The following is a 23,087-nucleotide window of genomic DNA, read 5'->3' on the forward strand; positions in this document are numbered from 1 at the left end:
CATGTGGACAACATGGAGATGAAAGCCTAATCAACCCCTGCCCCCCCCCCTTTTGCCTGTAAACAACTTCATTACTATTAGTGATTTATTGGATTTGATAGACATTTAGCTACCAGAGATACCGCTTTTCACATATAGGGTAAACAGATGTAAGAGCTGATGGACAATACTCTGGCAATGTTCTCAAGCAACACGTGGGCAATGGACAGGGGAATTGGTACATCAGCAGCTCATATCGCAGAGAAACAGAACACAACATATGAGCACCTCAGCGACCTGCCTTGTGCAAAACATGTGTGAGAGCTACTTCAGGGGGTGGTGGAAAATCTTTCAAGTGAGGGGTATTTCAGTTGTAGGCCATTTCTGCACTTCATGCAAAACGAAAGTGAAACGTGTTCTGGTCTTTCCATCTCATATTGCCAACTTCTGCATTGGATGTTCAATCTTCACTACTCAATCTCCCATTATACAGGTGCAGAAGAATAATTCAGAAAATAACACCACATACAGCTTATTATCACTGTGATCTTCATAGGTTGTACTAGACACACTAGGTGATTTTTTATGTCATTTTGGATATCATGAGTGAGGTTACTTATTTTTCAGGGAATTTGAGGGTTTTTGTTAACATATTTAATGTCTCATGGGCAAAAGAAATCATAATTTACCTGCAGCCAAGCTTAATTTCAGTGAATTTTAGGAACTTCTATTGTTTGCTACAAGCACGCACATGTTTTCATAGTCCACTTTTCCCAACCCCCCGTGTGGACAACACTTTGCGGTGCACAGATAGGAATGCCCCTAGAGCCTGGACCGCAGTCAGGCCAGATGCCCAACCTCTAATGTAAAGTCTGGGCACAGGGAATCGCAAAAGACCATGAGCAGCAGACCCTGCTAACAGACCATGTGCCCTACATTTCTGCAAGATTCACAACTGTGCAGCCAGAAAAGGTTACATTTTTAATAAAAAACAAATCAAATCAGCTATTGGTATACACAAATTCTGCTTGAAAAAGAAAATTTATTGTTTATTTCATTTTTTAAGGGTGTGGACTCATAAGCTCTAGACTCTAGAATCCGCATTCCTTCTTGGAGCCAAAGAATGCCCACACTGCTCCATTATAACTTCTCAGAACATTTTTTTCTGTAAGCAAACTTCTGTGCCATGCATTCATAATGGCAGCCACAACATAAAAAAAAGGAGTTTTAGTTTTATGCAAGATGTATTGTACTGAAGTCTAGCAGTTTTGGCTGTAGTTGAAAGTAGAAATTCCTATGGTATCTGACATGGAAAAACACTACTTTTTTTAACCCTGCCATTTGTTTCCCGCCCCCAAGCTCAGGCAGAGTTGCATAAAACTGCTTGTCAAAAGGAAGCCACTCGCACTTACTACCAAGCATTGTGCAGATTCATCTAATGGTACCAAAGTTATAAGCACATGATAAAAGTCTTTTGAAATGAAAATGAGAGCTAACCATAACTACAAGATTGCTATTGCCAGCTGTGAAATGTGTACATGCATAAATAAACCCATCTCCTAAATTTAACATATCACAGATATAAAAGGCCAAATTGTAGCAAAGGTTTTTGGTCAAAGTCACCAGCTCTAACATCAGCATCACCTCTTTACCCACCTCCCTAATCACATTCAACGTACCCTTTTATTTCTAGATCCCAGTCAAAATCTTCATCAGTCATAACAGACACCTTTGGCTCTTCCTCTTCCTCGCTGGATAGTACAACACTGTTGCTTGGAATGTGGGCTGTTAGTGATGAGGGTTTTTCAATTGCCTGATCATCAGGATCCAGATCATCTTGAAAGCCAGCGACCATAGGGTTGCCCCCAAGGATCTCGCCCTCACTAGAAAAACATAAATACAATATAATTTACCTGTGTGCATCCTCAGTTGTCAGTCTATTTTGAAGAAGTAACTGACATCACATACTGTAAAACAATGAGAAATTTAAGTTTCACTTGAAACAGAAAAAAACCCATAACCCATAACTGCCATTTGAACTTCCAATGTCATCAAACAACAACACCCTCGCAACTCAGACGTCACAACGGCAACAAAAAGGAAAAATCAGCCAAATGGTTTGCTCCTAAATGTGGTAAGAGGAAATATGCCTCTTACCACTATTGTAGCTTGGTCAGAGACACACAAAAGATAGCTTCACAAAGCTGTGCTTCCAAATCGGAAAATATTACTCACCAGTAACTACAACTTTGCAGTGTTTTCTAGAGTAGATTCCCTTGCAATGCAAACTCCTACCATCAACTGTTGGGTACACTATGTTACACATTATGTTTCTCACATGATTTTCTTTAGGCTTCAGGCACGAATGGCAACCATGTCAACCTCTAGACCACAATGTACTGGTATAGAGACTCCCCTATGCACTTCCCATTAATACTGTGATACCTTGCCATGTGTGTCAAATTATTTTTGTTTTTGCAGACTATTACCATATACTTGCACAGCTGGAGACATCTCTCATCTACTGTGTGACCTGTAGCTCACGGACTGTAGTCTGGCGCATAGTGATAATCAAAAGGAAAGGAGTTTGCAGTTAAGAGTATACACCACAAAAGGATTCTCAAATTTAAGTAACTTGTCCTTCAGATTTGACTTACACCAGATTCCTCACCGTAAGCACAGATACCAAAGCAGCACCTCCCAAAGGTGAAGGGTCTGGGGAGTGGACACAAACTAAAAAGTCCTGCAGGACCGAGCAAGCGAAGTGACCCTCTAGTTCGATCTAACTGTCAAGGCAGCAGAGATTCATGAACATACTTACAAATGCCCAAGTCGTGGCCTTGGTGGAATGAGCTCCTATGCCCTGCTTTTTGGCCAGTGTAACAGATCTTACTGAACAAGACTATTCACCTTGACAAATAAGTTACTTACCTTAGGTAATGCTCTTTCTAGTAGAGAATCTATCTAGCCACAGAGTCCTCACCCTTTGAATAATCACTAGGTGTCAGACTGTATCTGGAACCTTTTCAGTAGCAGCTCGATGCGCTATTATGGGGTACTGAGCGATGACATCAGTTTATTTTGAGGCTGTCCGAGCCCCAGACGCAGAGCCCTAAGAGCAAAATGGTTGGGACCAGTGTGCATATTCCTCGACTAGAATCTAAACACAGAACAGGGTGCATGGGACTTCGAAGTGTAAGACTTCCAAGTGTAATTGCCATCCGTGATTTCCATGGCAATGTCACCTGAGATCATCTGCCCTGCTATTTAAAGAATCCACCAGGTGCTGAGCGATCAGAAATGTGCCCTGAACGTTCACTTACTTCTAGAGGTGAAGAGCCCATGACCCCATTCCATCTGTTTGTTGCAATAACACATGATGGTTGTGTTGTCTGCATGAACATGCAGCCGTTCCCCCTTGAATGTCGGAACGAACACCTTTAGTGCCAAGTGACTCGCTCACAACTGCAGTAGGTTGATGTGGAGGAGAGTGCCTGCTGAAGTTCAGAGTCCTCTGATTTCCACCTCTCCCAAATGACCTTCCAAACCCAGAAACAATGCATCTGTCACAATCGTCAACTCTGGGTGGGGTAGGGAAAGGGGCTTGCCGCAGTCCAACTGTGATCAAGCATCCACCTCTACACCACAAGGATTTCAAGCATTGGATGTTGTAAATATATATCCGATTGCCCAGGAGAAGTTTTGCGCCTTCTCACAATTTTTCTATTTAGTGGTGGGTAAGATGCTGGCTTCGTCCAGGTGCCTCACTACATGGCAACAAGGGCTTCAATGAGGAATGGGCTGGGTCCAACACTTCTGTCAACAAAGTAGTGTGTATCTCTCAAGTAGCTAAAATAAGATCAGTGTATTCCACTGCTCTCCCTACAACTGTAGTAAAGGAGACTGTCTCTTCGGTGGCATAGCAGGATTAGGTGATGCCAGTTCAATTTCAGGTTAAGTGTCATACAAATCCTTTCTGTAAATCTTCCACAATATCATCCCAAGTGTAAGGAAATATTTCAATAGATATTCTTCCCTAGAAAAATCATGCTCCGATTGAGCATAAACTCTCGTGGTAGTGCTAGCACTGGCCTAAGAATGTGACAGTATAATCAGATCTCTGGTCTGGATTCGATGGGCCCAGAACTGGCATCGTCATTTACTTCGGACCAAGGTCAAGAGGCACATATAACATTGAGGATGGATCCACCAACAGTAAATCAGCTGACGGTCCTCTTGGATCCCATGGGGCACAACGTTGCACCAGAGAGACCTGGTGTGAAACCCAACATTTTTCTCCATAGCTAGCTGAAGCTGTTGGAGAAAGTCTGGCAATACCACCTGATCCAGAAGAATCTAGGTCGGAGTCGGTGCAAGAGGGGAACAACTTCTTGGCCTAGAGGTGCCTGGTGTATCGTGTGACTCAGAGTGGTGCACCTGACACAAGCCAAGAGAGCCACTCTTGGACTTCTTATGATTCTTATGACTGCTTCAACTTATTTGATTTAGAGGTGGATCAATCAAGCGAACACCCTTGGGAATAAGAGCAACCAGGATCACCACACCGTAGACTCCAACTGGACAAGATTTTTGATTAACGCATCTATGCGACAGAAAAATTAATTATGCTTCCATGAATGGTCTTACTGTTCATCTTGGCACATGATGAAAATGACTGAGTCTTGGCTGAAGCCAAGACACCAGCAGCAATAGTTCTGCAGATCCGTAAACGTCATTTGTCGTGTACAGGCAACACATGGTTTAAACCCTTCTGGTTTAGGTGGCATTTCTGCACACCTTTGGGGGAAAAATGCAAGAAAATTGCAAGCTGTCAAATGCCAGTTGAGGCACTGGATCCATGCCGGTTGGCATGGAAAGAAAGCAACTGACACCAGCGCAAACAGGTGATGTATATATACAGGTCCCAATATAATGTCTGCAAAGATGAAGCAGCACAAGGTAGCACAACATTGCCTGATGCCACTTCTCAAAGCTGAAGAGGATTATTATAGAAATGTATTTATTTATTTATGAAATTTGATAAAGCCCGAACAATTGCCCATGGGCGTCTCGGCGCTGCGACATCTGCATCAGATTCTCCACTGGCTGTGTATGATCTAAGATATTACTGGTTAAACAGCCAGGGTTTTAGCTGTTTACGAAAGGACCAGAGAGAGGGGCTGGTCCGAATTGACTGAGGTAGGGTATTCCACAGTTTTGGGGCCGAAGCCAGGAACCGACGGTCTCCCAGGAGACAGTCTTGGTACGAGGCACCACTAGGTCGTTGAGAGTAGAGGATTGCAGTACCCTAGGGGGACGGTAGAGGATCAGCTGGTCTTTAAGGAACTGAGGTCCTTGTTTATGCAGTGCCTTGTATACAATACAGAGGGTTTTAAACTTAACCCTGCTTCTGATTGGAAGCCAATGAAGTTTTCTGATAGAGTCTGTGGCAGGCTTATGTTTGGGAATTCTGGCAAGTAGTCTTGCTGCCGCGTTTTGTATTGTTTGCATTTTGTTAAATACCCTGATCTGGGCATTAGCAAAAAGACCATTACAATAGTCCAGGGTGGACAGCACTAGAGAGCTTACCAGAGTTTTCCCGGCACTTTCAAGGAGGAAGGGGATGATTTTCCTTATTAAGCGTAGTTTATGAAACGCCGAGGATGCTTCTTGGTTGGCATGGGCGACGAAGTTGAGCTGGTCGTCAAAAACAACTCCCAAATTCCTTACCTTGGAGGTGGGTTTAGGCAGGGTTCCGAAAGACGCAGGCCACCAAGCGGGAGACCACTTTGGTGTAAGTTGTCCAAAAATGACAACCTCCGTCTTATCGGAATTGAGTTTTAGACAATTGGAGGCCATCCAGTATCCAATTGCCTGCATACATTCTTTGAAACTCTCGGCCATCTTTTGTCCATTATTTTTAATGGACAGGACTAACTGAGTGTCGTCTGCATAGGAGGTAAGGCTCATACCATGTGCTCGAATGATGTTGGCTAGGTCCGACACATAGATATTAAAAAGTGTCGGACTCAGGGATGAGCCTTGTGGGACCCCACATGGCAGAGACAAATTAGTCGATTGAAAAGATCCCAGAGTGACAGCCTGAGTTCTGCCTGACAGAAAGGAGGCCAGTAGATCTTTGGCTGCTTGTTGGATGCCCATTATTTCGACACGATCGACCAAGATCGAATGGTTGACCGTGTCGAAGGCTGCAGATAAATCAAGTAGCACCAATACTGCTGTTCCTCCTTGATCTCGGATGACTCTGATGTCATCCGCCGCTTTGATCAGGGCGGTTTCGGTGCCATGGAACTTACGGAACCCAAATTGGGTGTTATCCAGTAAGTGATGTTCCACGATGAATTCAGATAACTGTGAATTCATCGCTTTTTCTGCTGCTTTTGCCAAGAATGGAAGGCTGGCTATCGGTCGGTAATTTTTCAGGTCATCCTTATCAAGATGTGGCTTTTTTAGGAGTGGTTTAAGGAGTTTTTTTTTCAAGATTTCCGGATAGATCCCAGATCTGAACATGCCGTTACAGATTTGAGTGATGGCAGGTAACAAGATATCCATTACTGGAGGAAGAATTTTAAAAGGGCATGGGTCTAAGGCTGAGCCGGTTTTAATCGAAGAGATAATATCCGCTGTTTGAGCCTCTGTGATGTCTTTAAACTGTGTAAATAAAGAGACAGGAGGTCTGAAGTAAGTGGTTGTTGAGGAGATATTATTATTGGCGGAGAATGCGGTGTAGATATCATTAACTTAGTGAAGAAAAAGGTTCCCAATGCGTCACAAAGGGATTGAGAAGGGGGAGGATTTAGGTCGGGGGAGTATCCGGCTAAATGCTTGGTGGTATTGTAGAGCTGTTTTGTAGAGTTCTTGGCTTGCTCTATCCGTTCGCTGAAGTACTTCCTCTTGGCCTCAGCGATCATAACTTTATATTTGGCAAGCATCTCCTTATAACAGGTTTTACTTTCTTCGTTGTACGACGTCCGCCAATGCCTCTCCCTATTCCTGCAGCGTTGTTTCTGGTCCCTAAGCTCATCGGTAAACCAAGGAGCAGAGGGGGTCGATCTGTTTCTTGTTGCATGTTTAAGGGGTACAAGTGAATTAGTGGCAAGACCCAGCCAGTCCTGAAATTGCTTGGTGGCTGTGTTGGGATCAGTGGATAATATAGGCTGAGAGTTGGAGAGCCGAGTTTTTAAAATAGAGCTATCTATATCTTTCCAAGCCATAAAAGGTTCACGACTGAAAGTGGGTACGTTAGCCATAATAGCTTCATTAGTAGTGATTGTGCCCAGAATTGCATGATGGTCCGACCATGTAAGTGGCAGGCTATCCGTTATGTGAAAACCCTCTAGGTTAGAGAAAATGCCGTCCAAAGTATGACCGCCGTCATGCGTGGGGGAGTTAACCAGTTGAGGGAGCCCTAGGGTGTTCATGCCAGATAGGAGGGAGAAGGTATCCCTATCTTCTGATTTCTCTAAAGGCTCTGGAATGCAGCTGGATTACTGGGGATATTCAAAAGGTGATGAATCTGTGGCTGGAAGTATCTATTTGAATACGGCGTACATGATATGTAATGAAAAAAAGTGCAAATTGACAGGGATACTTTATACGAATTTTAAGGCTCCAAGGGCTTCCACTATCCTAGATATTTGAAAGGTGCCTCACATAATGGTTTTGTTTTGAAGCAATAATGGGAACTAGGATTAAATATTTAAAGTTTTTAGGTCTCACTTCTGAGCTAACTGTTTGCAAAATACCACTTGTGAACCATATCAAAGCCTTACAGTCCGCCTAAAGATTCCCATTGGTTGCCTTTGCCACTCCTATGTGCTTGCTTCATATTGGCTGGCTTGCCCTTTTCTACTTGTGCTTGACCTACCGCCCTAGCCCCCCAACCCCTCGAGAACAGCCTCCCTACCATCCTTTTTTAGGTCTCGGCCTGCGTAGGGTGCGCTTGAGCAGTCTTGCCGGCGAGTTCTTATGTCTTAGAGTAGAGGGCATGAACCCGCCCCTCTTCTCCATTGGCTGGCTTCCTAAACGGAGGCCAGCCATTGGAGCAGAGGGGCGTCTGTCCGTTCAAGTCCGTGTTTTTGGGATTGAGGGGCGTGTTTCTGTAGGTTCTTTCTCTCCTCTTCCCATTGGCTGGAATTTTACATTCCAGCCAATGGGAAGAGGAGAACACGAAAAACACGCCCCTCAATCCCGAAAATGACGGTGGTTTCTCCGAGGCATTTCTGCTTCGCCTTGGAGAAAGATGGTGGTGATCAGCCGGAGCTTGCTTGTTATAAGACTTTTAGAGTTTCTTGCTTAGCTCAAAAAAGTGGGGAGGCTCGTACTACTGCTTGCTCCATGCACATCACGCTTATCCAATAGTAGTCAACAGAATGCCAGGGCTGTCTAAATCCGCTCAACTGCCCAGCTGCTACACCACACCGCAATATGCTCACCAAGGGAAGCCTCTCAGCTTACTCAGTTTCAGCCACAATAGCTCGTGCATTGCCCTCGAAGCGGTAGAGCCGGGTTAGCGGTGGAATCCAGAAAAGTCTGCGTCAATCTCCACCCTGCTGTCGGCGCTTGGGAGTCTCCGTCCGTCTTTTCAGCGACTCTCCTCAGCGCAAATGTGCAAGGGACGAAGCCGGCGGCCATCCAACTCGGGCAATGGCGGGAGCGGGAATCCCGTGTTCAGTCTGCCGGAACAGGCTGGTAAGTCAGGAGCAGGGTGCGAGTTGCTGGAAGCGCCCGCTCTCCCCGGCGGTAAATCTTTGTTTGCGGACCCCCTTAACAGTGCATGAGGGTTCTCTGTAACGTTTACATTTATAAAATTACAGTACGCCGTAAAGCGTTTGTTAGAAAGTCCTTTATAGCGAAGTGATGTTAAAACGTATAAATAAGCTTTGACCATGAGGGGTTCTCTATAACTACTGCAGACTTGGAATCACAATTCACCATGAAGTGCAGAATCTTTGCAAGCCATGTTTAACACACAATGCATGAGGGTTCTCTACAACTTTTATGAATCTACAATAACAGTTAGCCATAAAAGGCATGCTCTAAGGTGCTGTATAACTACGAAGCATTACAATTAACTAATTTATAATATTTGACCAAAAAAGTGATTTACAACATATGTTCATTATATGAGAGCTTTTCATTGGACTTGTATAAAGTGCTTGTACGGTGGGTAAAATGACGGGGTAGGTTGCTGGATTGAACTTTGTTGTGATGCACAACAAAACACGGTACTTTGTAGATTCCTGTAAAGTTTATTTAAATGTAAGTAATCCAAAAAAGCCATTGTTGTCCGCTCTCTCCCAGAGGCACACTAACTGCCACCAGTGAAAGCCTTCACAGAGGGTCTCTCAGAGGGACTCTCCCAAGATGGAAGATTTAGGTGAGAGAGGGCCTTGAAGGTGCCTTCCCAGGCACAAGAGATTTGTCCTTTGTGCCTTCAGCCGCGAAGTGTTAAGTGCTAGAAAAGGGGTGGGGAACGGGGAGGGGGAGGGTTGTTTAAACTGCTGCCCGGGGAGCCAACCAGTAAAACCACTAGAATTCCATGGCTATAGAATCCGATAATTTCAGTAGAGCGGTCTTTACAGTACCCTTATTTTCTTGCCTCTGTTCCCTGCTGCTGTCCGTTTTTTTTTCTTGCCTCTGTTCCCTACTGCTGTTCCCTGCTTCTGATCGTTCCCTGCTTGTCATCGTTTTTTTCTTGCCTCTGTTCCCTGCTTCTGATCGTTCCCTGCTTGTCATCGTTTTTTTCTTGCCTCTGTTCCCTGGGGCGTTACTGGGCAGAGATGGGCGTGTGGCTGACCTAGACTGAGGGATATATGTGTGTGTGTGTGTGTGTGTGTGTGTGTGTGTGTGTGTGTTTGTGTGTGTGTTTGTGTGTGTGTGTGTGTGTGTGTGTGTGTGTGTGTGTGTGTGTGTGTGTATGTGTGTGTGTGTGTGTGTCTCTCTCTGTGTGTGTGTGGGGCTCTGTGTGCGTGTGGGGCTCTGTGTGCGTGTGGGGCTCTGTGTGCGTGTGGGGCTCTGTGTGTGTGTGGGGCTCTGTGTTGGTGTGGGGCTCTGTGTTGGTGTGGGGCTCTGTGTGTGGGGGGGGCTCTGTGTGGGGGGGGCTCTGTGTGGGGGGGCTCTGTGTGTGGGGGGCTCTGCGTGTGTGGGGGGGCTCTGTGTGTGTGGGGGGGCTCTGTGTGTGTGTGGGGGGCTCTGTGTGTGGGGGGCTCTGTGTGTGTGTGGGGGGGCTCTGTGTGTGTGTGGGGGGGCTCTGTGTGTGTGTGTGGGGGGCTCTGTGTGTGTGTGTGTGGGGCTCTGTGTGTGTGTGGGGGGCTCTGTGTGTGGGGGGGCTCTGTGTGTGTGGGGCTCTGTGTGTCTGTGTGTGTGGCTCTGTGGCCTCTGTTCCCTGCTTTTGCTCGATTTTCTTGCCTCTGTTCCATGCTTTTGCTCGATTTTCTTGCCTCTGTTCCATGCTTGTGCTCGATTTTCTTGCCTCTGTTCCCTGCTTCTGATCGTTTTTTTCTTGCCTCTGTTCCCTGCTTCTGATCGTTCCCTGCTTGTCATAGTTTTTTTCTTGCCTCTGTTTCCTGGGGCGTTACTGGGCAGAGATGGGCGTGTGGCTGACCTAGACTGAGGGATGTCTGTGTGTGTGTGTGGCTCTGTGTGTGTGTGTTTGGCTCTGTGTGTGTGTGTTGGGCTCTGTGTGTGTGCTGGTCTCCATGTGTGTGTGTGGGCTCTGTGTGTGTGTGTGTGTGTGTTGGGGGTCTGTGTGTGTGTGTGTGTGTGTTGGGCTCTGTGTGTGTGTGTGTTGTCCTCTGTGTGTGTTGGGCTCTGTGTGTCTGTGTGTGTGGCTCTGTGTGTCTGTCTCTGTGTGTCTGTGGCTCTGTGTGTCTGTGTGTGTCTGTGTGTGGCTCAGTTTGTCTTTGTGTGTGTGTGTCACTCTGTGTATATGTGTGTGTGGCTCGGTGTGTGTGTGTGTGTGTGTGGCTCTGTGTGTGTGTGGCTCTGTATGTGTGGCTCTGTATGTGTGGCTCTGTGTGTGTGGCTCTATGTGTGTGGCTCTATTTGTGTCTCTGTGTGTGTGTGTGTGTGGCTCTGTGTCTGTGTGTGTGGCTCTGTGTGTGTGTGGCTCTGTGTGTGTGTGTGGCTCTGTCTGTGTGAGGGTGGCTCTGTGTGTGTGTAGGTGACTATGTGGGTGGCTCTGTGTGTGGGTGGCTCTATGTGAATGACTGTGTGGGTGGCTCTGTGTGGGTGTCTCTATATGTGTGTGGGGGGGTTTGTGTGTGGCTCTGTGTGAGTGCAAATGCAATAGGTCTCGCATTTGCGAGAGATTAAGCTATTGGCATTATAAATGACAATGCCATTTATTTATATGTTTTAAAAACAAAAACAAATAAAAATAATGTCATGAGCAATGCCACTAGCTCTAACTTTAACAATGCCGAGACCATTGCATTGTAAATGCTTGTTAATTGGAGGACTTGTATCTTCCCCTGCTCACATTCAGGGATCTATCATTTTCTTTCTTTCAGCACTCCATAAGTGTGCTTGTGTTTTCTGGTGTCTCCCTTGAGTGCTTCTACCTTCAAAGATTTCCTGCACCCTACGTGCTCTGTGTTGTTCTGCTCTCCTGCCACCTCATCCACCGTCTTTCCTAGAAAGAATTGTTTACGGATTTATTCCCAAGAACATAACAGTTGCTCAGAGGCCTCCTTTACTTCCATAGCCATTCGCAGTTGTTCCCCACCCCAATAACTTCGCCCCTCCCCCCCCCAACCTAGTCCTATTCACTTCCTCTGCTGCTCACCACCGGCAGTCCTTTTCTAGCTTCCAAAGAAGTCTGATGCCCTCTCCGTCTTTGAGGGCCTAAGGGCCCTCTTTAGGTCTCACCTACGCAGCGCGCATGCGCTGCATATGAGGGCCTTTAGCCGTCGCTCTGCTCATTTTCAAGCACACAATTGTGCTTGTGGTGGCATCTTGATGACGGTCAAAGTGCGGCACTTATTTTTTTACATCTTAGTGCCGCCTTTGACACGGTCTCGCATAACATCTTACTGCAGCGGCTTGAGGTAGCAGGAGTGACCGGGTCAGCCCTCGCATGGTTCAGATCTTTTCTGACCGAGAGATCTTTCAGAGTGTCTGCTGCTCCGTTTCTTTCCCAGGCCCACCCATAGATCAGGGAGTTCCCCAGGGCTCAGCCCTGAGCCCGGTTTTGTTTAACCTTTACGTCTAACCTTTGGCTGCGGTCGCCAGGCAATGGGACCTTGCTATGGTCTCCAATGCCGACGACACACAGCTGGTTGTCACCTTGGAGGAAGGTTCATCGCCTAATGCCTCTAGGTTCAGAGACAGGATGGCGCCTGTGGCGCGTTGGATGGCTTCCAACTGTTTGCAACTTAACGCCAACAAAACGAGGTCCTGTTGGTGGGGAAGAACGCTGATCTCTGGAACGAGCAGTGGTGGCCAACTGTTCTGGGCACGGTCCCTACGCCATACACCTTGGTCAAAAATCTTGTGGTCTGGATGGATGCTTCCCTTAGTATCCGGGACCACACTAGGAAAGTTGCTGGCACCGGTCTCGTCCTGCTGCGGGGCCTTAAGCCCCTTTTGAATTTTTTTTATCCCACTACACGTCAGCTGATTGTACAGGCTACCATTCTTTCACACCTTGACTATGCCAGCTCTCTTTTACTTGTGGCTAACAAGGCCGAAATATGCCGGTTACAACGCGTCCAAAATGCCGCAGCTAGAGCGCTTGTAGGTCTCCTATGTTTCTGCTCCGCTGCCGATACTATCCGGAAGCTGCATTGGCTTCCTATGGAGAGTAGGATTCAATTTAAAGCACTCTGCCTTTCGTTTAAAATTCTGAAATCCACCCACCCCAGCCTGTTGAGCAATTTGCTCACTCTGTATGTTCCAACACGCAGGTTACTGTCGGCGGACCGGCAGTTGGTCGCTGTCCCTCGGGTAAAGCGAAGCCGGGTGGGAGGGCGCTCCTTCCGCTATCTGGCAGCTAGGCTGTGGAACTCCCTGCCGGAGCAGATCCGTGGTATGGACTGTTTACTCGCCTTTAGAAAAGCTATCAAGACTTTCCTCTTCCCGTTAGCCTAACTTATGGTTTTTCTGGCGTCCCCTTTGTTCCTGGCTTTCATGCGTCCCTTACCTTGTAGCTGTAAGCGCCGCGACGCCCCTTTGCTGGGGCAGCTGAACGCTATATAAGCTTTATTTACATTAACATCCACCTTGCGGGAGCGAGCAGCGGTGTGCATTCTAGTTGGCGGTTGCTCTCAATCGCAAGAAGTGTGCTTGAAAACAGCAAGTGAAGACTGCTCTCCCAAGCGCGCGCACCACTCGTGGGACGCTGCAGCTGCTTTCACTTTTGCCACCACTTGGCCGCCAGCTGCTTTCACTTTTGCCACCACTTGTTTTCATATGAGAGCTACACTAATGCAAGCGCTTTTGTAGAGCAATTGTCCTTTCACACGCAAAGCAGCATTACATTTTTGATGTTGCACTTGTACGCCTTAGCAAATGCCATTTGATATCATGTGAGCATTTGGACAAACTCAGCTCTGACACATCACAAAGTAATGATTTTCCTTTTGTGGTTTCAGTCCACAACTGCAAGCTCCTCCGTTCTCTGGTATTTTTTTCAGTAATTCAACGTACTTTGCAGTACTGCCCGCGCATACCAGGAGCCCACACACTGCTGCTGTGTCAGCTGCAGCATCTCTTGTCTCTGAGATTCTAAGCCGTAGACATTGATTCTATGCTTTCCTTTTTGCTTGACGCCCCAGTAGTCTTTACTTTGTAGGTATGCAAAGCTACCTTGTTCCTATCTCCACACATCTGAAAAAGGGTAAATGTGGCGTGACTAGCTGCTTTGGTTCACCACTGCACGTTATATCGCACTTGAGCAAAACCAGTTTTGATCAGTCATCTACTGTGCAGGAAACGGGATATAGCCTGTTTACCTTGCAATGTGTGACAACTCCTAATTGTAGTTAATGATCGAGAGGAGAATCTTGTATTGCCTTGATACAGGTACCCATTGCTGATTACAGTCTTGTCTATTCTACTGTGCTGTGTATGCCCAACAGACCAAATCGCAGGCCTCTTGCTTCTGCCACAGACCTAGTTGTGAATGCCCCAGATCTACATAATCCCTGCTGATGCTGCATCCGGTGTCCACTAAAGTTATGTGTCCAGTTTAGCTGTTTTCTTAACTCCTGCATAGATGTTACCTACAGCCCCACCATGGAATATTTATTGGGCAACTTTGCACCATTGAAGGGGTTGTTGGTCGTTCAGTTCCCCTCTGTTAGGTCTAAGGAGCATAGAAAGGCTGCTCCATCCTGCTTAAAGTCCATTTGTATTTTTGTCTGTCTCTGATTTCACCACAATGAGTCTGGCACCGGAACATATCAGTGACTACTGACGGCAGTGAGAGGGCTGGTGCCCTATTAATCACTTCTATAGCAAATCCACGCACCTCACTTACTGCTTCTGTCTGCCTTGTCGGATGCCAGTGACCTAGATAGACATAGTTGTGTAGTGATAAAACAACCACTGACCTAGCACAATAGGACTTCACCCAATAGCCTACTGATGTTTGTGGTGGAGTCAGTGTGTGATACCATTCTTCCTATCCTTGGTACTGTGGAGTCCCAAACAGAGTTCCAGCCACTATAAAACCATCTCAGGGCAGACTTGTATCTCTCTAGAAAGTGGACGCATTGAGTCACCAAGCAGGCTTTTTTTCTCCTTATCTGCCCATCTCTGCTTAAGAAAAAAATGGGAACTTGTGCCATTTGAACAAAGTTATGCAGAAGGAAACCCGTTTAATGCTAAACACTTACTTAAGCAAAGAAGATGCCCTTCAGCATTGCCAGTAATATGCAAAACAAGCATTGGCATAGCCAATAGGTCTCGACTTTGGGACCTTATAAGTGTTTGGTTATCCAGCACAATGTCCTTGGTACAACAACATCAACTGTTGCATGGCTAAACACTTATAAGGTCCCAAAGGTGAGACCTTATGGCTATGCCAATGCTTGTTGCATTTGTTTTCGAAAACACACCTGGAGTGCATATGAGGCAGCTTTTTTCTTCCACAGGATGACACCTCACAAATAAGGAAGGCATTGTGACTGGAAATGTCGTCTATAAAAGGCTTTCAGTTCAGTTCATTAGTCTTTATTTCGAAATAAAATTCATAAAAGACAGCATACAATACATGAAATATTAAAATAGGGCATTCATCGCTATTTAAAAAAGTTATTAAACATTTGAAAAAGACTTTACAATATGAGAACTTGTTACATTGTTGTTTAAAATTAATCAAGTATTCAATTTTCTAATACGAGTCAACCAGGCCCCGCCTAAGAATTTGGCTACACCAACCCCAACGAGCTCAGATCTAATAGTACGAAATTTCCACAGAGCTTCGAGGTGTCCCCTGCTATTCAATCCACTACATAGGGGTTGGAGCCATTTTAAGCGCAACACTTGATAGGCTGGGCAAGCAAAAAACAGATGGCCAGTGCGCTCTACATGATCCGGGCACCAGGGACATTTGTTATTTGCATTACCTGACCACTTAGTAGTAAATGCATTGATGGGGAGTGATCCAACGCGGAATTGATGGTACAGTTTCCTATCTAGAGTTTTACAAATCACATCCCAATAAGGCTCAAGAAAGGGTGTCAGTTTATGAGTCAAAAAGTGCCCTGTTAAGTTGGTGTCTAATGATTGGGTAACTGCAGTTGGGTTAACGGATGCCCAAAACAGGTCTTTAAAGTCTTGTTTAGATGGAAAAATAGAACTCCCAGGGTTAGTCCACAGGTGATGTAACCCCATTTGAAACAACGTGTGTTTAACTTCCTTAAACCAGGGAATTCTTGCGGCACCCAACAATGCTTTTACCTCCGCCAATTCATTGGCGAAGAGGCTAAGCTCTGGGGTAAACCAGAGCCGACGCCATAATGCCACCAGGCGAAAACGGGCCAACTCATTTAAGGGTCTACAGCCTAAATCTAGCAGCAATGGTTTAGTCGGTGTGGACTGTGGAAAGCCCCACCAGATTACGCAAGAACTTATTCTGGGCTTTAACCAAAGTAGACAAATCCTTATAGCCCCAAATATCAGCACCATACAGGGTAGCTGTCTTTGTTTTAGCTTCGTAAATTTTTAATGCTGGGGCAATACGTTTGGTCAATGATTTCTTCTGTTCCTTTAGTAAACAACCTGTGAGACGAAGGAATTTGAGATTTAATGCCTCAATCTGGGGTTTCCAACTAAGTTGGTAATCCAGGGTCACATCCAGATAGGTCATTACCTTCACCTGTTCAATCAACACGCCATTCAAACTAACAGAGCTTGAGATCGGGTTTTTATTACTGAAGACCATGAATTTTGTTTTATCTACGTTAATCTGTAGATCATTAACCCTGCAAAACTCTGCAAACCTATTCAAGGCTGTCTGCAACCCACTACGGGTTTTGGAGAGAAGCAGGGTATCGTCAGCAAAGATTAACATCGGGTACTTAGACCCCCCAAAGAAGGTGCATCTGTCTGAGTGTTAGAGAAGAATTTGACGACCTGGTTGATGAAGAGGAGAAACAGGGTGGGGGCCAGCACACATCCCTGGCGCACCCCACGGTTTACCGGGAATCTGTGAGTCACCTGACCCTGTTTGCCCCATCTCACTCGGGCGAAGTTGTCCTCATGAAGTCTCATGACTATATCCAGGAGTTCAACAGGTAAACCCATACGTCTCAGTGAATCCCAAAGTTTTGCTCTTTGCACCAAATCAAAAGCCGACTTAAGGTCAACAAATGCAGCATAAATAACCCCTCCTCCCAAGAAAACAACCTTCCAGTAAAGCATAGTAAGTCTAAGCACCTGATCTATGGTACTGGTGCCTGATCTAAACCATGCTTGCATGGGGGATAATATATTTTCCTGGTCTATCCATCCCTGTATTCTTACAAGGACCATCCTAGAGATTACTTTTTGAAGAGAGTCTATCAGGCTTATGGGGCGATAATTATTTGGTAACGTGCGATCACCTTTTTTATATATTGGTAAGATCTCAGCCCCTTTCCATGATTCAGGGATCCTGGCCCCAGCTGCAATGGCATTGGCCAACATTGTTATATAGGAGACCCATACGTCGAGGTTCGATTTAAAAAGATCTGCAGGGATGGCATCCAATCCCGGTGCTTTCCCTGACTGGACGGTGCCCAAGGCACGTTCTGTGTTTAAAAGTGAAAAGGTGAGAGCTGCACCAACAGTAAGAGGAACTCCCGATGCAGGCTCGTTCTGTACAGATGGCCCTTCACTGATGTCTTCAAATTGAGCAGAGTAAAAACCGACCCAATCTAAAGCAGAGACATAATTAACAGGTATTTGGGAGTCCGGATCCCTACCCCATTTGATAGTCTCCCAAAACTTCATTTGATTTGACGAATTACACGCCAAGAGGAGTTCAGACCAAAAGTGGTCGTCCCATTCCCTCTTGGCTGACCATAAAGCCTGTTTATAAATTAGCCTAGCATTCCTGATATCATTAGTGGCCCTAGATTTAACTGCAACAATTAATTTGCCATGTGCATCCCTACACTTCTTGTTATACCACCTTTTAGGAGTATTAACTTTCTTAAACCTTGATGGCTTGGTAAACAAATTTTTTAATTCCATAAAGCACTTCTCATGGAGTTCAATAAATGGGGAGTCAACCCCAGAGGTAGGTTGTAGGTCCATCATGTTACCCATTGTTCTCATTACCACCTCCTCAATTTCTTTGATAAGTAGAGGTTCTGCTATGACCCTAGGCCATTTTACCCGTATTCTATCAGTACACAAGATGGCCTCTGATATCGGGCATGCTGTTACAGTGGGTCTCCCTCCCATATCAGATACCCTTAGGCTCAGTATCAGAGGATCATGGTCACTCTCTGGCCTTACCTCTACCACCATATCTACCACAAGTGACCAAAAGTCAACTTTAAGCAGTATGTAGTCGATTCGGCTCGTACTGGTCCCGTTGTTGAAAGTGGGTTGACCGTGCTTGTCAGAGGTTGTGCGCCCATTAGCTGCCCGCAACCCCCACTCCATACAAAATCCCAGCCAATGCAAGGCTGCCTCAGTTCCCCTGACACCCTTGCCTATGGTCAAAGGCGGAATGTTCCAAGCAGTGTCCACATCGACACCCACATCCTCATCTATACTAAGAATGGGTTCGAATGAGCAGTTCAAATCCCCTGCCACCACGATAAAATGATCATAGCCTAAGTTCCTCAAAAGCAGATCAAGGGAATTCAGAATCGGTTGCTTACGGCCACCTTGGCAGCCGCGGGCATAGATATTAATTAAAACAATGCTCTCGTTGTTACCCTTGCTTAGATTAAAACATTGGAGGTCGGGGTTATCTACTAAGATTTCCGTAGATTGATACCCCAGAGAGTCTCTAATCCACACCACCAGTCCTCCAGAAGCTCTACCCTTTGGGCCCTGTATTGCAGGCTTATAGTGGTTTAGATACCCCGCTCTAAATAAAGGGACTGTTGCCCAGGTCTCCTGGAATAGGACAATGTCATGGGTGTCGATGAATTCTGCCCAGTCATCATTGTCCAAACGGTTCTTTAACCCGGCTATGTTCCAGGAGACCAATTTAAGTGGCCCTGCTTGACTACAACCTGAGTAGGCCTCTGGTAGACTTACATCTTCCACCCTAATCTCAATAGGATTGATCACAAGGCTTGGGTCCATTTGAGATCCTTCTATGGAGGTAAAACTATCTGAACGTGATTCAGGTTGGGTGGGAATAGAAGTCACAGAGATGGAAGTGTGTTCCAGATCGTGTATGGAAACATTTGCCTTCCGAAGTTAATCAATGTCTTCCAAGCAATCAAACTGATTGGACATTGGTGCCCCTTCCCACCTGCGATTATGGCCTTGCCAACCATACCCTCTCCCGCCCCTCCCAGTGTTTTGGACTAATGACCACTTCCCCTCTAAATTTAGATTTTGCCGGGGGGGATAAAAAAAGGTTAGAGACCTAACAACAATTGTTGCATCTTCGCCTTGTACATCCCATGAGCATAGATGTTGCGCTGTACATGGATCGGCAAAAGACACAACAATACAGTCACCCAAGATGGACTTAGGTGTTGGGCCTACCCAAGGTACCCTACGTACCATTAGAATGTTACTAGTTAGATGATTTGGTAACTGTCTATTTGTGTTCAGCCAATGAATAACCTTATTTTTTAGTGACAAGAAGTTCTCCTGGGATTGTGGCTCCAAAGCAGGCACACCGGCTAACACTACAACGTATGGCTTAGCATCAGGCGGTAGATCTATGAAACCCCCGCGAAAGTTGTGTGTGTTTCTGGGACCTTGGGGGTATGTCCTTTGGATCACAGTCCTAATAGGTTTGCGGACATCGACCCGAGTTCTAGATTTTGTGGAAGTAATGCCTTGTGCAGGACGAGGGGGGGGGGGCATTAATTTGTGGGATGATAACTGCAGGGATACAATCCTTTGTACGGGGTTTTGGTATAGGCCTAGTTATAGACAGGGGCTGAACGGGTGATGATACAGCTAGAGCCTGTGGTGTACTCTCGACTCCCAGTGTGTTTTTAATTTCCATTTGTTTAAGGCTAAGACTAGCTAGTGTAACAATTGTCTTATCCATCTCTAGCAAGTTATTTTCAATACGTGAGAGTCGGAGTTCAAGGGGTGCTAAGAGCTTTTTAAGTGTCTCCCATACAATTTTAAGAAAATCTTCATTACCCTCCTGTGGATCACCTGGCAGTCCCTCGTTCACACCCTCAGCAGGATGTGGACGGGTTACACCCGCAGTTAAATCTAGTTCCACACTATCTATACTGACCCAGGTCTCCTTGGTCCTTAAACAACCATTTAATTGGGAAACAACATCACCCACCCCATTTAAAGCTGGGACTCTGCGATTATTAAAAAATTGGGCTCTGGCTGCTTTGGCCTTTTTCCGGGCATAAGCTGATCTTGCTAGGCGTTTCCTTTTTTGTATTGCATCATTTATTAACACTTAAAATCGGCTTATTAGTCTCCGTTTTTTTTGGGATGCCTAAATCCAAAGCAGGGTTGTTTGGCACCAAGATCTGTTTAGGTTTAACAGGCGGTGGCGATAAAATAGAGGATTGCTCCAGGAGTGGGGTTGGTGGGGAATGATGAATAACCGCCTCAGTTATTAACGGCCTGGGACCAGCCAGGCGCTCAGGGGTTTTAGCAGAGGCAATATTACCTAGGGATGATTTTTTTTTTGACAGAGCTAAATCCTGGGATAGTCTTCGTGCAGCATCTAACTCTAAGGACACTCTATTCTGCATTTTGGTGATTTCAGAATCAATAGCCATATTGGTCCTAGTGATGAAATCATCTAGGGTCCCATTAAGCATTTTCCCTCCCTTTGCTGTTTTGCTGCGAGTACCCTGTGAGCACATGATAAATCTATAAACAAACAATACTTAACAATTTGAAGGGGAACAAGGTTTAAACAAGAGGGGTAGTCCAGTCCAGTCCTTTCCGTCCTCGAACGGCCTCAAACGGCCCGCTATTTGCCCCGAGCTGCGTCCCGCGCTGCGGGAGATTAGGCCTTAGATAAAGGGAACGTAATGGGCGGGGGGCGGGACAGCAGGGAGAGCGGACCGGAAGGTGTCACTCGGTCATGCAGGGACTCCTGGGATATGGAGTCCCTGCACCGCTCGCAGCCCCGCTGTCTGCCACAGCCCAAGTCCAGTACTGCTCCCTGGCGTGCAGCCCCTCTCACTCTGGCGAGGTCCGGCGTCAGGGACAGAAACGGGCAGATCCTCCTCCAGGCCAAAAGCTCTTCGCAGGTAAGGGCTTAATAAATAAGTGGTCCTGGTCTATTAAAGGCATACATTCTATACACAGTTTGCAAGATACAAGATGTTTGCAAAAAGGTAAGTACGGTTTTAGGGGAAAACACTTCATACTTTAAAAAGTGGACAGAGTGCACATTTCAAGCTTTGCAATGTTAATCTAGGGGGGAAAACAATAATGCAGTTTTAGAGGTAAGTACACGACTTACAGTTCCAGTCTTCGGGGTTTCAGGTCAACACCAGGCACCAAAACTGCACTACCAGAAGCACAGCGGTAGCCAGGTGCAGAGCTCAAATTCGGGGCGGGTGCCCAATGTTAGCCAATGAAGACGGGATCTCGTAGATGCGCTGCTCACCAGTGAGTTAAGAGGTGTCAGGAGTCGACCTCCTTGAGTTAAGGTAAGTACAAGGAGGGTCACAAGGCAGCACCAAACATACATCCTCAGTGGCGGCCAGGTGCAGTGTGCCAATTCAACGTTGGGTGCCCCATGCAATTCAATGGGGGTGTTCGAGATTGAAGAAAGGCAGTAGGCTCATGCCAGGAGCCCGGACAAAGAAAACACACAGCCGTCCAGGTATGTAGAGATGCTATGGGGATATAGGAACACCATTGGTCAGGATCCCAAAGACCCAGAGGCTGCGGGTAAAGGGGTGTCATCAGGCGTTTTAAAACAGCTTACTGGGCAGGTAGCGGTCATGGGGAGTTTTCGAGTTGAGGCTGCAGGAGTCAAGGTGGAGTCCGGCAGGGGTCAGCACACAGTAGACTCGTGCTCAGAAGCTCTGGGGAAGCTTCACAGGATCAATGGGCGACTTGAACTTGGGCTGAGGACGTCGGTTGTAGAGGTGGATCTGGAGGAGAGTTTGCGGTTCCTCAGGCAAAGTTCTTTAGCTTTGGAGTTGGTTTCTTCTTGGACAGGTCAGGTGTCCATGGGACATTTGGAGTTTTTAATCGAAGGCAGGCAGTCCTACCAGGACGTTGGAGGTCGCTGGGCCTGCAGGATGAGTCATCGTTTTGTAGCAGTGGTGAAAGGCAGCAGACAGGCCGGCAGGACTGGTGCAGAGTCCGTCACTGGTCCTGCTGCTCACGTGCTGGTTTGGCTTCTTAGGTCATTGTATATCTGATTTCAGGTTCTGGGGGAGCCACCTAAATACTAGATTTAGGGGTGTTACAGGAAAGTGGGACCAATGGGTTTCTTACCTAGGGTGTCTACACACACTATTATGCCACCCTTCTCTGGGAGGGGGGCAAAGCCCTAGCCCTGATTGGATAAATCCCAAGATGGTGGGCACATATAAATGTGCTTTACTTCACATCCGGGGAGGGATGGATCTGGAGAAGGGGGCCCACCTCCTATTCTTCCTAAGTTTTCCTACCGGTTCTCTCGCCAAAAGTGGGGGTTTGAACTGGGGGCTGCCATCTGATGCTGGCAGCAGAGGCTGTTGTCGCATTAGAAACGATAAATGCCTTTGAAGCTTCCCACTTGAGCACTGTGCCCATCCTTGCGGAGGAGGTGTGACACCTCCACCCAGGATGTGCTTTGTTTCTGGCCACAGAGAGCTGAGGCTCTCAATAGAGGAGTCCAGAAACATGCCTGGTGGTGGCGGGCTCCCCAAAGCCAGTCAGGGACCACACGAGGGTTGATAGGAGGTTTTCAGTGGATCCTTCTGAGGTGCCCTCTGGGTACATGTTTGAATAAATCCCACACTGGCATCAGTTTGGGATTATTGAGAGGAGATGTTTGGTACCAAACACTCCTGTGTTCAGTGAAGCCATCATGAGCATAGGAACTCAAGTTGGCGAGTTTTCCAGCCCATGTACTCTGTATGGCTTCTCTGGCACTTACAATATGAAGGAATAGACGTAAATATTGTAGGGGCACATCTGCTCATGCACATATTCCCATATTGGAGATACAGTGCACACTGTCTTAGGGCTTGTGAGGCCTGCTAGAGGGTTGACTTACCTATACCTTAGGCAGTGTTGGTTGGCATGGCACACAGGCAGTGTGCTATGTTGACTGTCATTGTTCACTGCATCTGGCCATGCAAGCTGCAGAAAAAAAGTCCTTTTAAAGCTCCTATAACGTGAGCCACACTTTTTCTTATTACAGATGTAGGCTGTGGTTTGGGTTATAGGTGCTGGAATGCAGTCATGATTAGGGAGTTTGTTACTACATACAGACTGAACTTCAGAAAATCTTGCCTGCGATGGGGAAT

At 46.4% G+C, this 23,087-nt stretch overlaps 1 protein-coding gene across 3 annotated transcripts in view; it reads right to left on the reverse strand.

Moving 5' to 3' along the window:
* Positions 1-23,087, reverse strand: part of RABL6 (RAB, member RAS oncogene family like 6) — a 418,930-nt gene that overhangs the window by 51,384 nt on the left and 344,459 nt on the right. For all 3 annotated transcript variants that reach the window (XM_078642071.1, XM_078642072.1, XM_078642073.1), the window contains exon 11: positions 1,659-1,862. In XM_078642071.1, coding sequence (XP_078498197.1) covers positions 1,659-1,862 — 204 coding nt within the window. The remainder of the gene's footprint in view (positions 1-1,658; positions 1,863-23,087) is intronic.

This window comes from Lissotriton helveticus, chromosome 5_1 (assembly GCF_964261635.1).
Source record: "Lissotriton helveticus chromosome 5_1, aLisHel1.1, whole genome shotgun sequence".
NCBI lineage: Eukaryota > Metazoa > Chordata > Amphibia > Caudata > Salamandridae > Lissotriton > Lissotriton helveticus.